Source organism: Ahaetulla prasina, chromosome 1 (genome assembly GCF_028640845.1).
Source record: "Ahaetulla prasina isolate Xishuangbanna chromosome 1, ASM2864084v1, whole genome shotgun sequence".
Lineage (NCBI taxonomy): Eukaryota > Metazoa > Chordata > Lepidosauria > Squamata > Colubridae > Ahaetulla > Ahaetulla prasina.
Genome location: NC_080539.1, coordinates 181,061,469 through 181,075,719, shown reverse-complemented (window position 1 = coordinate 181,075,719; position 14,251 = coordinate 181,061,469). Strand labels below are relative to the sequence as shown.

The 14,251-nt window shown below is 36.0% G+C and overlaps 1 protein-coding gene across 6 annotated transcripts in view; it reads right to left on the bottom strand.

Annotated features, from left to right (window-relative positions):
• Nucleotides 1–14,251, bottom strand: part of RUNX2 (RUNX family transcription factor 2) — a 257,072-nt gene that overhangs the window by 168,194 nt on the left and 74,627 nt on the right. For all 6 annotated transcript variants that reach the window (XM_058183448.1, XM_058183463.1, XM_058183489.1 and 3 more), the window contains one exon: nucleotides 5,432–5,588. In XM_058183448.1, coding sequence (XP_058039431.1) covers nucleotides 5,432–5,588 — 157 coding nt within the window. The remainder of the gene's footprint in view (nucleotides 1–5,431; nucleotides 5,589–14,251) is intronic.

The window sequence follows — 14,251 nt, the reverse complement described above, 5'->3', positions numbered from 1 at the left end:
GTGCATGTAGCCCACAACTTCAAAATAATAAAGTTGGAACAATGTCTCCTTTGTTGTACTAATATATATTCTAATTGTAATGAGCCTATGAATGTCTTTCTTGGTGCCCATAAATTATTAATTGGAAAGGTCATTTACTGCAAAGCAAGACACCAGCCTTGAGTGCCATCTTTATTTTCATTCTTTGGGAGGGACTTAATGGAAAATAAATATAGAGAATGGCTGTAATGTTTAAGAATCAAAATATTGTCAGAACATTTTGAATAAGGCTCCATTTGACAACAAACAAACAAAACCATAAAGAAAGATGTAGAGAACATTCTGCTCAGAGTCAGTAAGAAGGGATGTTGAAAACTTTAGTATTTTTGTATGTATGTGTGTACAGAGCAATATTTTCTTCTGATTTTTTTGAATAGTTCAATAGTTTCTTGAGTAAATTACTTTTCTCTTGGCCACAGCGGTTTACTGCTTGGAAATGGATGTTTTGTGGTTGGCCATGCCATTGCTTCTGGGCTGGGGGCGCCTTCCACTGCAGCTATTGAGCTAGGACAGTCATGACACGTTCTTAGAATTCCTGTGCCCACTGGCCAAAACATACCCTAGAGTGCTAAAGACACAATTTGGTCTCTTAGGCAGTTACATAATTATAGCTAGTTACCCAAGCCAAAAATTTAACCAGGCTAATTTAACTCTTATAATTTGCTTCAAGGATTACTTGGAAGTTACCCAATGAATTTCTGTTAATGGGGCTAGAGCCTCTGTTTAAGAGCATATAATTATCTAGAGAAAGTAGCTGATTATAGTGAAGTTAGACCAGATTTGTAAAGGTAGTCCTTGACATACGATCACAATTGAGCCCAAAATTTGTGTTGCTAAGTAAGACAGTTGTTAAGTGAGATTTGTCCCATTGTACAACCTTTCTTATCACAGTTGTTAAGTGAATTACTTCAGTTGGTAAGTTAGTAACATGGTTTTTTAATGAATCTGTCTTCCCCATTGACTTTGTTTGTCAGAAGTTTGCGAAAGGTGATCATATGAGTCTCAGGCACTACAACTGCTATAAATAAATGTCATTAGCCAAGCATCAACACTTGATCATATGACCATGGGGATTTTGCAACAGTCATGTGAAAACTTGTCATAAGTCACTTTTGTCAGTGCTGTTGTAACTTCAGTCACTAAACGAATGGTTGTACATCGAAGATTCCCTGTAGATATGTTCCCTGAATAATATCAGATTACAGCATAATTAAAAGTAATATGAAAAGCCAATGTAAGAAGGAGATAACTGGAATAAAGGGAAGGGTGCATATCTGTGTATTGATAAATAACTATGGGGCAAATGTATTCCTTTGAGGACAGGAAATCACACATGACTGGAAATGTCTTATGGAATTTGCCAACTCCTCTGGCTGCCTTCCTATTTCCTCTCTCCTTCTGCAACTATTAATATGCTTCAAAAGACCAGATCAGCCAACTAAAAGCGGATAAAGTGATTAGAGAAGTTAGTGATGGCATAGGGTAGAAGGTAAACAGCTGAGCAGGCCTTTCTAAGTATTTGCACAGCTAGATTAGATAAAAATGCCGAAGAGGATTTCATGTGAGGTTAGAGAAATGATGAAGTCATGATAAACAAGGAACATATGGGAGACTAGAGACAGCCCAGCAAGCCGACTGGTAGTTTAGACTGTGACTTCAATGAAAAAGAAAGAAGTAAAATTAGAAACACATAAAATAAGTGTGGACATTCTATTTCCACCATATAGGAAAACAACACTAACTGAAAAAAATGTTTCTATTTTCAAAGTTTGTGTGACCTGCAGTGGTTCCTTCCTAGGAGTTGACTCTTCTTAAAGACCTCTTGCCTTTCTCTTTGAGTCAAATGAGAGCAGCAGAGTCCCTTGGAGTCTTGCCAATGGGCCTGGTCCTTCAAACAAGAGATGGTTTTTCAAAGCAATCTGATCTGGGATTGCCAGAACAAAGTTCTTCAGTCGGTGTAAATTCTCATGTTTGACCTTGTCTGATTTTTATCTGAATGTATGTTTCAGTAGTGTTACCTGGACCTTGGCTACAAGGCTACCACAGACCAGATACGGCGTCGACTTAGCCAAGAACATTCTTGCTGTGTGTAGATCATATGAGCTCCTGTTTGCTACTACTGTTTCCTTTCCTGCTATTTTAAGCAGTATCATAAAAATCCTTCATGATAACTCTTTTCTTTCATTTTCTCTGCTCTGTGTCTGAGAGACAAGTCTGGACCAATTTCTCCATCCTGCCTCTGGCAGCAAATGCAGCTAGCATTTCGGATCCTCTACCAAATCCCAGCTGCTTCAAAGGAAATACCCTACTTTCTTCTGTTAAGATCATAAGAAATAGAGGAGGAGGGGGTCAGCTCTGTTTGGACATAATTACACTTCATCAAAAGAAGCTTTCTTCATCTTCCATGCGTGAAAAGTCTGCAAGCAGTTAAGTCTGTCTCCCTCCCCTTTTCTTTCTTTCTTTCTTTCTTTCTTTCTTTCTTTCTTTCTTTCTTTCCTTCCTTCCTTCCTTCCTTCCTTCCTTCCTTTCTTCTCTCTCTCTCTTTCTTTCTTTTTCAGTCATTTTTCTTTCTTTTTTTAATATAAAAATTGCTATTTGGGAAAGTAGCCAAAACATGGAAAGCTAATGTAGGAAAACTGTGCATACACCCTTTGTTTTCCTTTGAAGTGCTTTGAATAAATATGTCAAACAGTTTCTAAAATACATCATCACTTTTTCTAGATTTTACTCATATTGATCTGAGTAAGCTTCTCACTGATGGGATGTAAATGTGGGGAATAATCAAGATGATTTTCTAATTACTCATTTCATTTCCTTTGTGACAGTTAAAGAAGATAAGGAGGGAGGGAGAGAGAGAGAGACCTTTTCCTCCACTGAATTTTGAAACACATAAGTTCCATCATATTTATGTTTGTTTTCAGCAATAATTATATGATGGAACCACTGTACTTCTTTTGCAAACCATCATGTTTTACAAGCCAGAGATCTTTCAAGTATAATCAATCAACATAAAGACAAATCAAAATGTAATATCAAAATGTTATTTAAGGGGAACAAAATCTTATAAAAAGTATAAGGCCTTTCCTTCTTATCCAGAAAGACAGTGATCTTTATTATTATTATTATTAAGTTGTGTTATCTTTGAAGTTGTATTTTATCATTCACAATTGAAATCAGCCTGGATGCATAAAGTATTGACCACATTCTTAAAAGTAAAATTTTCAGCTAGGAGTTAGAAGAACAATCTGCAATCTGAGTGAAAGAATTAAGATACCAGTTGAAATTCTGATTGTGGACAGTTATGCCTTTGTTCCCAGATTTGCATTTGTGTTAATTACATATCAAGAAAATTCTGAGGTTTTTATTTTCCAGTAGCTGTTTTGATTTTGTTTTGCTTTTATTCAATTGAGGAAGTTTGGAGTCTGTGGCTGTCTTTTGATGTAGGCCAGAACACAGGATTAGACCCAGAGTTACCTGTGCTCTGAGTTCAAGTGCAAACACTACGCAGAAGCAGCCTTCCTCACAAGCACAAGATTACCAGGCCATGCTATCTTTTTGGATGGTGCCCTCAAACTTGTCTATTGTACTTAAATTTGTGACTAGCCCTTACGTCCTATTTCAGAGAAATAAGTCAGATGCCAAATCTAGCACGGTTTTCCTTACCTTGAGCTTTGCACTGCTATCCTTGCTTCAGGAAGTGTTGTGGAGCAAATTTTAACTTGAGCCAAAATTTTATTTACAACTAATGCAATGTGGTGAGCAAGTATTGCTGCCTGTAGGGATTTTGTTTGCTTATTTTGAGTTATCCACTTAGCTATTACCTTCATTTCTCATGCAACTAGCAGAATTCCAAATAGAGTCTTATTGGTATAAAAGCAATATTGGGGTCAATGGGAGTCTTCTGTAAAAGCAATGACTAACTCATTAAATCAGTGGTGTAGTCACCAACTGGACAGCTATATAAATTTGTTTTGTATAGTCAGTTCGAAAATAAGATAATACTCGACATTTCCCCTTATTCTCACCTATGTGATAGCTGCAAAGATATCTTTTTTTCTCTGGCTATCCACCAGAATCCTCAATATTGTTTCTGCCTCCTTCTATGCTTCCTTCTGGATTTCCAGCTACAGTAACTGAGAACATGACATGGAGAAGAATTTTGTGTGATTTATTTAACCCATTTATATAGCTGCTCAAGTCTAGGCATAAAACCTTTACAAATGGGTCTAATTAACATCCCCTTAGTGGTTTTCAGAGACAACCTTTTCTGAGAAAGACCCATAAAAGGCTTGTGATACCTTGTGGAGTTTTCCCTTAGAATTTAATTGGAGACTGGGAAACCATGGAAGCTGCAAACTGCTTAGGAAGAAGAGTATATTCACACAATCACAGATATGCATCGCTTGGCCTCCTTATAATTAAATAAATGCAAAAGCATCACACCACCTCCGTGAGAACATTCAACTTCCTGACCTCCCTTGAAAGAATGTCTGCATTAAATTCTCTTTTATCAAATTGAAAGAAAAGTTAATAGAGAAAATCAGGATAACTTTTCTGCTCAAAACTTATTTAGAAAGTACTTTGAATGGATTCACAAAAAGTCAATTACTTCAAAACCAGAGGAAACTGTTTATAAATACATCAGCACCCAATACTAAAATTGGAAAATATATTATAATTCTTCCACTAGAACCAGGAAATGTTTTTTATTATTAAGACAGTAATCCTATGCATGTTTACTTGAAAAGAATTCCCTGAACCCACTAAGACAACCTAACTGTTCTTTGGATCTGGCAACACATTTAACAGATTTTTTCCCTCCTTAACATTTCCATAAGTGAAAAATTGCAAAGTGAACTGTGTATCAAAGGAGAAACATCATCATGTTTCCTTTCAACCCATTTGCTGATATCAGAAAGCAATCCCCCCACAAAATCCAAATTCCTTCCTTCCTTCCTCCCTCCCTCCCCTCTTCCTTCTTTCCTCCTTACCTTCCTTCCTTCCTTTCATTCATATATAATACACACCAGTGGTGGGATTCAAATAATTTAACAAATGGTTCTCTGCTCTAATGATTTCTTCCAACAACCAGTTCACCAAACTGCTCAGAAAGTTAACAACCGGTTCTCCCAAAGTGGTGCGATCTGGCTGAATCCCACCACTGATACACACACACACAAACACACACACATATATCCATCCATCCATCCGTCCGTCCATAGGAAAATAATCCTGTAGTAGGTGACCAAGCCTAGTTAAAGAATGTTGCAGCCTACATTTACCGTATAAATGAAAGTTTAATAGTAGTGGATTGATAGATAATGCATTCCTTTTTAGGTCTTGACTGTGATTTCAGTTGTTGATTTAACAAATCTATAATGAAATTATTTACCTCTTCCACTTCTGCCAACGAATCTCAGGTCATTAAACCGCGCCACTTGATTCTTCATTACAGCTGAGGCATTCCTCAGCTCTGCAGAATAATTTTCATCATTTCCAGCCATGACTGTGACCACTGTCCCATCAGGGACTTCTCCTAAAGCCACCACCTATGACAATAAAGACATAACAATAATTTCTTAATTTCTCTGAATCTCAAACCAACCACTAAATACTTGGTAGTTAGTATTACTTGCCCCAGTATTAATTGTATCAGCAGAAGAGGGGAAGGTTCAGGCCAATCATGGCCATTATTTTCCAAATGATTATTATTCTACTCCTTGAGGTATGAGCACATTTGTAACAGGAAGCAACCATTCAATGGCCTCCTGGATATGGGGCTCTGGTTTCTACTCCACAGCATAAATTATGCACATAGGCTACCTGCAATAGACACGAATCCAATGCATGCAAGAGTTGAACAAGGTAAACTGGTAAGTTAAGTCCACTCTATAATTTCACACGTTTGTTGCTCATGGAAACTTCCAAAGTCAAATAGGGCTGGCATAATGGTTAGAATGCAGTATTGCAGGCTAACTCTGCCAACTGCCAGCAGCTCGAGTCTCACCAGCTCAAGGTTGACTCATCCTTCCATCCTTCTGAGGTGGGTAAAATGAGGCCCAGATTTGGAGGCAATATGCTGACTCTGTAAACGGCTTAGAGAGGGCTGTAAAGGACTGTGAAGCGGTATATAAGTCTAAATGCTATTGCTATAAACAACAAGTCTTCAATTACTATATTACAGCGATAGGTCACAGCATTGGCAATCGTGACACTGGAGGTGATGTCATATTGATATGAATTTGCCAAATCCCAGTTTTGCAGCACTCAGAACTCACCTTGATCATGTTTTTAAAAAAAAAAAAAAAAAAGCAAGCAGTGCAAATGTCTGCCTTTTCAGGGTAAACCGTATTAAAACAGTAGTATAAGCCCTAAAATAAATATATCAAACCACCAATGAAAAACTGCTTAACTTCCCCAATACCCCTCCTCCCAGATGTATGATATCATTACACTGTCCCCACAAAATGGTTAAGAGTGGATCTTGGCTTTCAAAGACTGCTAAGTCAGCATACCTCCAGAAACCACATGGGGTAGAATAGATAAAATGATGACCTCCCATGCTTTAATTCTAAAGGAAAGACGATGTTTGCATGACAATATGCTGATTCTTAGGATCCCTACATCTGTGTATTCCACTATACTCTTCACATCCAAGTTTCACTGACGGAATAAGTCTCTTTTTAATTTTGTTTTAAATAACACAAAGCAAAAGAAGATAAAAGAGTTCTAGTTTTCATTATTATGGGAAAAACATTGAAAAATATGAGAACAGTATTAAATGTTTAAGACTCTCAGTTTAAATTGTCAATTTTGTTTTTGCAACATAATTTCTCCTTAGGTTGTTGATTATTATAAGGCGTTATCTACAGAACCAAACAGAACAGTACCACATTATTCTAAATGTAGAAAATAATGCTAAATTACATTTAAAATTAAATATTTTAGACAATAGAAATACACTTTATGGATTCTGGAATCTGCATTAATCACAATATGTTAAACTGTCTATTCCTATTCCTATGATCTCACACAGTGATAAGGTAACGCTTTCAATTCTGTAGTGCCAGAAATAAAGTACACAATAAAAGTGAAAATACTTGTCAAGTATATTTTGGATTTCTGTTTCAATATTGCAAATAGCTTTGTAAACCAAGAAACCAATATAACCATACAAATTACAATAAACTAACTATATCTTGGACAGATTTTATTTTCAATTTTGCTTTCTAACTGCACTTTTCATCATTATATATATTTCAGCCATACTATGAACAACTTAGAATTCATGATTTTAGCAAAAGGCTTCATTGGGTGTAAATAGATTCAAGCTTAAGCAACTAGGAATCAATTCAGCTGATGATAAAAGAATAAATCAGTCATAGATATGTAAATAACTTCCTGCTGAAATCAGAAGGACTTTGAAGTGTTCCACAATATTAGACTTCTATCTTTTTCATCATTTGCCACAAAGAGTTTCCGACTAATGGGAGCAAAGAACCTAAATAATTATAACTTCTGTAAAGGAGGAATTAAATCACCCCTACATGATTCCAAATTGTGTGTCTAGGCACAAATTAAGTCAGGGAGAGCACACAAGGTGAGTTTCTATTTTATTAGAAGAAATTGTGCAGTAAAAAAATATTTGATTTTGTGAAGAACAATGAGAAGGGAGACTAAATTCTCATCTGAAAGAAAGACAATTTTGTTATCTTGCCATGTGAAAGACAAGCAATACATACTGTATGCTACAATTTTAATTTATGTATTAAATTAAACCCCTTGTATGCTCTGCTGTTTCAATTATTTCAAAAAAGGAAATTTAGTTGCAGAATAATGAGAAAAAATAATGATGTATATACTTAGTAGCACTACTATGTTTGTACATTCTATCTGATCCCACTTTATCTTTGAATATCAATATTCCTCAGCTGCAAAATGGGACCAGTATGTTACAACATAAAGTGCACATACTGTAGGTTACAGATTTGTATCCATGGTATCTGCTTTCTTAAGTCAAATGTGGGAAGGCCCAGAGTTGAGCCCAGAGATACATTTTCTGCTCTAGTTATTATAATAGAAAGTGAACCAGTTGAACTTCTCCCTTTCCTAATTTCTCAAACTATCCCCAGGGCTATTTTGTAATTCTGGACAATAACGATACAAATATTATTATGACATATATAACTGAAAAGAATGAATTGCTGTTAATAGCATTCCACATTTAGATCCAGAGAGCCAGTACGGCATAGTGGTGAAGACATGAGAGTAGAAACCATCACGAGACCATGAGTTCTAGTCCTGCTTAGGCACAAAGCCAGCTCAGTGACCTTTGGCCAGTCAGTCTCTCTCAAGCCTAGGGAGAAGGCAAGGGCTAAACACTCCCAAAATCTTGCCAAGAAAACTTCAGGAATTTTTCCAGGCAGTCACAGGATTCAACACTGATTTGAAGGAAATGAAGTGAAGTGAAGTGAAGTGAAGTGAAGTCAGGTCAGGTCATATCAGGTCATGTCAAGTCATGTCAGGTCAGGTCAGGTCAGGTCAGGTCAAGTTCCAATATGCAAACTGGCACCCAGCTTAGATTTAATGCTAAAAGTGAATGTATCAAGCTATAAAATATAGCCCACTTAAAAGTGAATCATAGGCTTCCACAACTAACCCCGATGATGGTATACCATTTTGAAAGAATATATTACTTTATTCTATCTAGAAACCTAAAATGACTTACTGTATGTATTTTGGAAAGACTCTTAGCTCATTATATGGAATATGTTTGTACATACCACAATCATCATTAACTCCTATTGTAGGCGGATATGAAAAGGAAGAGCTGACCAGCAATATGGAAACAGAACAGTAGTCACAGAAAATGAGGCAAACATAGAAGATACAGTCCTGTTAAATGAATACACAGTGATGCAGTTCATCTCTCCAACCCTGGATTTGGGGAAGAAAGACTTTGGGAAGAAAAACTTTCTCTGTGAGGCATTTTAAAAACATAAGTAGAAAACCAGGATCCTTCCCTGACAGAAGCAAGAATGTCCAGCAAGAAGAAGTGAGGTAAACCCTTCAAGGAAAAAGCCTCCACAAGGTGGTAACTATGCACATATCTCAGGATGTTCTGACTGTCTTAAATCCCACTCTTTATATTTCCCCCCACCCCAGTCTTTACAGAAGAAATGAACTTCTTGAAAATAAAGTGACTTAAGCAGATATGATCTAGAACAGGGGTCTCCAACCTTGGTCCCTTTAAGACTTGTGGATTTCAACTCCCAGCTTTGCTGGCTGAGGGACTCTGGGAGTTGAAGTCCACATGTCTTAAAGGGACCAAGGTTGGAGACCCCTGATCTAGAATACAGAACAACTTAACAAACACCACAAAATGACTTAAGAACATCTCAACAAGATACAAAATTTGGTTCTGTTCCATGTACCTGAGATTAATTTAAACAGAGCTACTTCGTAAAAAGTATTTTGTTTAAATAAAAATGGAAATCAGATTTTTAGGGTACACATAATGAACGCTTCTAAAGCTATCTAGAATTTACATGACATATAATCTCCTTCATGTTGTAAAATGTACTATGGTGTAAATTAATCCATTTAGTGATCCAATCTGTACAGCTGTTTTTAAGAAATACAGCATGACTACAACATCATAACAGCACACTTCCAACTGAGCCACAAGAATTGTTCTTAGCCTCTTGCATATATTTTTCTATATACATGGTTTCCAATGTTTTGAGTACTTGCATTTTCCACACTAGAAATTAAAGGAATTTTGTATCATAGTTTAAAACAATCTGCTAAAAGCCTGCAGAATTTTATTTTTATCAGCTATTTTAACTTTTGCCATTTTCAGTCCAATGATCAAGATGAAAACTAAAAACTGAACTGTTTCAATATTTGTCTTCAATAGTCTATATCACCTAAAACTCTTATTTGAGCAAGTAACCTAAACAAATGTTTTAAACATATTCTAAGGGAGCAACAGTAACATTGTATACTGTGGTATCTTTTGTAAAATGCAACATACATTTTGAATTTCAATAATACAAATTTTCATTACTAAAATAATTTTATGTAGCTAAACAATAAAAAGTACAGCTAAGTTTTTTTTTAAAAAACTTGGAGTCTTTGCTGTAACTTATTTGAATTACAGTATTTTTAATTACAAAAATAGCACTCTGCTTGCCATTCATGTTCTGGACTTTAACCTGAGGCTATTGAAATCAACTGAATAACTGAGGGTCTGGTGGAAATAGAAACATCCCGGATAGCTGCAATCTACAACAGCATTATTACTTCACACCAAATGTAATTATTTTTCCTGTTATTTTTAACTTACAAGCTTTTTATTACCACTGGCATCATCTAGGTCAGCAAAAATGTAGAGAGCTGAATAACTAATAATTCTGACTATGTTCCTTCAGCCACTTACTTTGGTAAAGTCCCACTGACTCCAATAAGCCTTCTCTGGAGCAAGGGATATGATGAATGGACGCAGTGTCTTTGTGAAAACATAATTAGTGCCCCTAAAAGAAACATTAAAACATTACCAGTGGGCCAAATGCTGGATTCCTAGTCCAGCCCCACAATACAGAATGATTCATGGGAAAGTTGATGGATGGAGATGATCACATTGCTTCCACCATGAATATTATGGAAGAGTTACAATTTTCACTTAATACCTGTTTTTTCAGTAGCTCTTAATTTACTACATAAAGGTATGCTATTAAAATTGTCATGTTTTACTGGGAGAAAGTTTTTTTTTCCAAAAAAAAAAAATCAAATATAGATGAAATTTCTAAAATAAATGTTTGACAATCTTATTTCTGAATAAATCAGGACTTTTCTTCAACCAGCCCCCAAATATAAAGATGCCCTTCAGTAATGCTTCACCAATGCAATTTTGAACAAAATATAGCCTAAAAGAGCACAGTCTCTCCCTCCTTCCCTCCCTCCCTCTCTCTCCCCCTCCCCCTCTCCTTCTGTCTCTCTGCCGCAAGTGAGAGAGCATTTGGAAATCTTATGAACATATTTGCCTCCAGTCAAACCACTGCTTCAGATAAATTTACCCATGGTGGATGATGTCTTTGACCATCATGCCAACATGCATTTCCAACTGACATTTCATTTCATTATTACTATGTGGGATTACTTTCCAATTAAAGACTTTTTATAAGTAAATCCATTTCCCTCAACTGATACTTGAATCATACTTCAGCAAAGCTGTATGCAGCTGTATGCAGTTCAGTGACTACTATTAAAACCAATGTATCTTACAAGGCTGCTTTTTCCAAGAAGTTTCTATGTATTCTGTGCCTTTGAAGTGGATTCATCACATGATAGCTAATACAAGCAACCACTTTAAATCTTGTAATTAATACATGCATTTGCAATCATGCCTTGCTTTTTTCAAAATAATCTACCTCCCAAATAACTTCAAATCCTTTTATGAAAATTATTTAGTGGAAACTTTTACCAGTATTTTATTTTACAAATATTCTTTCCAGTAGGGTCTTTATCTGCAGCAGCATGTTATAAACAAATTGTACTGCTTTATTTTCTATTTGCATGTCATAGTTAACCAGTAAAAGATTAAGAATGGAAACCTTTATATTTTGTATCACAACTTTTTTTTTACTGTTAAGACTAAATAGGCATATATAACTAACTTGTATAGTGTCTTTGTAATCACCACAAATAGATACTGGTGTATAGCATAGACATTATATCGGGTCTGCTTCTTAATTAAATGTCACTGATACGATTACTTCCATATTAGCATTTTAAGATTGGACTCTCACATCACATCCCTAATGTTTAAAACTCAGCAGGTGGCAGTAATAATTTGAAAAGAGCATATTTATTTCTAATGGTTTAAAATTCTGATACCATTGTAATTTATCACACATCGACATTATTACAGAAAGGAAACTTTCCCTGTACCTGCCATAACCTTTTCATTTGAGATGAGAAACCTCGAACATATATGGCAAATATGCAAGCAGGAATCAAGTTTGTATGCATGAACACACATAAACACACAAGCAAGAGCTCTGAATGTCTTTTTAAACTTCCCAGCTGCAGCTTCTACCATGCTAAGCTATGATACTGAATAATGACAGTAATCAGATTTAAAGAAGATCTCTCTCTTTTTCAGTGATTCTAGGTATTGCATCCAAGCTGTTGATAAACCCAGATAAAGAAAGATCTATCACCCTTCCAACACATAATAAAAACCCTCAGTTTATTAACACTTTCATCCTTTAAAGGATAGCCACTGAACTAAGCTGAAAGTACCTAAAACTTTGTCCAGTTTTAAAGTACAGAATTTCATGAAATGAAGCTGTGGCAAGACCACATGGCATATTAGATTCTTCCGTGATTTAGCTACTATTCCAAGGAATCTACAACTGGAGAGGTCACTACATGTTTGGAACAAATACAAGCCTGAGCTAAATTCTCAAACCAAACTCACTGTTTCCTTAATAGCTCCATAATTTCTTGTTTATCATTTATGTACAACGTATCTCTTTCAGTACTAGTATTCCACTCTCTGGGGAATCCTGACCCCTTATTCATTTAATCCATGTATTATTTTAAACTCAGAATTCAGTGTAGCTTTGGCTGTTATATTAGGGGGCGGAGGAAAGCTTCTTCATATATGTTAGATATGATGGGCTCAATTTATATTCTGTGTATTTTTCTGTGTATTTTATATATGTGTGTGTGTGTGTGTGTGTGTGTGTGTGTGTGTAATAGGGGTACATATATACACATTTTGTTTCTATGTACATAAACATAATAAAGGATAGATGTACTATGGTAATGTCCATGTGAAATGGTTAGCTCTCTTACGTATTAGCTATTATTCCTTTTCTACTGAACAAAAGTCATCCCATTAAAGAGGAAAAGTAGAGGCATAAATCTTTAGTACAGACAAGGAGATGCAGCTGAGGATTGTGAAAATGGATACATGAGAAAAGAAAGTGGAGAAAACATTCTGTTTTCTAAAATTTGAGTGTGAATATACTGTAAAATATTAATAAAGCCGTTCTTGATTCGGTTCTGAATAGCATTTCACTGATCTGTGATCATATTAAAAACATTGACTCTCTTTGCCTTGGCCAAAAAAAGAAAAACAACCTCAAACCCACCCTTCTGTGCAAATGCTTCCTAATTTGCCCAGCAGGAGTCCAACACAATCTCCCCCTCCCCAACAGAAATCTTCCCACCCAGACCCAATCAACAGCTTTTCCTTTCTGTCACTAGTTTTAAAGACTCTTTCATCCTCATTACTCCACAAATCAACAAAACACCTTCTATTAAAGATGTATGTCTAAACAGCTTCCAGCAGAACTTTTTATTTAATGCCCTGGAGAGATACAACAAATACGACCAGATGCAAAAGAGGCACCTCCCACAATGAAACTTCTGCTCAATTCCATTTTTAGATCAACATCAATGAATTCAAAGTTCTTCTAGAGCAGGCACTCATTTTATGGTTGAGAAAATTAAACATAAAAACAACAACACAGGAAATTTAAAATGATATTGGGAGGATGGGTCAGGAAGGTGCCTAGGACCAAAAGATGAAAACACTGCAGAGATCTAACCCCCAAAAGTCTTTGATTCTGGAAAGAACAGTTCTAGTGTCCCTCAAGAGATTTTGTCTTGGAGCATCTAACAGATCCTGATGATCAATTAGATGAATCCTATCTTGCGAATTATTTATGAAAAACATTTTGTAACAGCTGGGGTCATTTTATTTAAAATCCCTTCTGTATATATTAATACCTCACTCTAATTTGCCTTAGCCTTACTAGGCAGTTTGCTAATAATAAGCCAATGAACTTCATTCAGTCTAGAGCTAATACGAGGGAGGTAAATGTTGATCGAGAACAGGCATCCTAGATAGTAAAGAAAGTAACAGTCAACAGAGGACTGTGGAGCTGCCTAAGGACTGAGGCTAAGGATTACCACCACAAATATACAGTGCCTCCTTTTCTGATGTGGCAAAAGACACAAATCTCCTATTTTAAAGTGGACCACAAGTCCTCTCCTAAAGACATGAGATGAATGCTTGTTCAAACTTTTCTGCACTTTTCTTTAAGAAGGAAAGATCCTTTGGCCACTGCAATAACAAGGATAGGGGAGGAAGAGGAGAGGATTCTTTCTTCTAAGGATTTAAGGGAAAGTGAGAAGC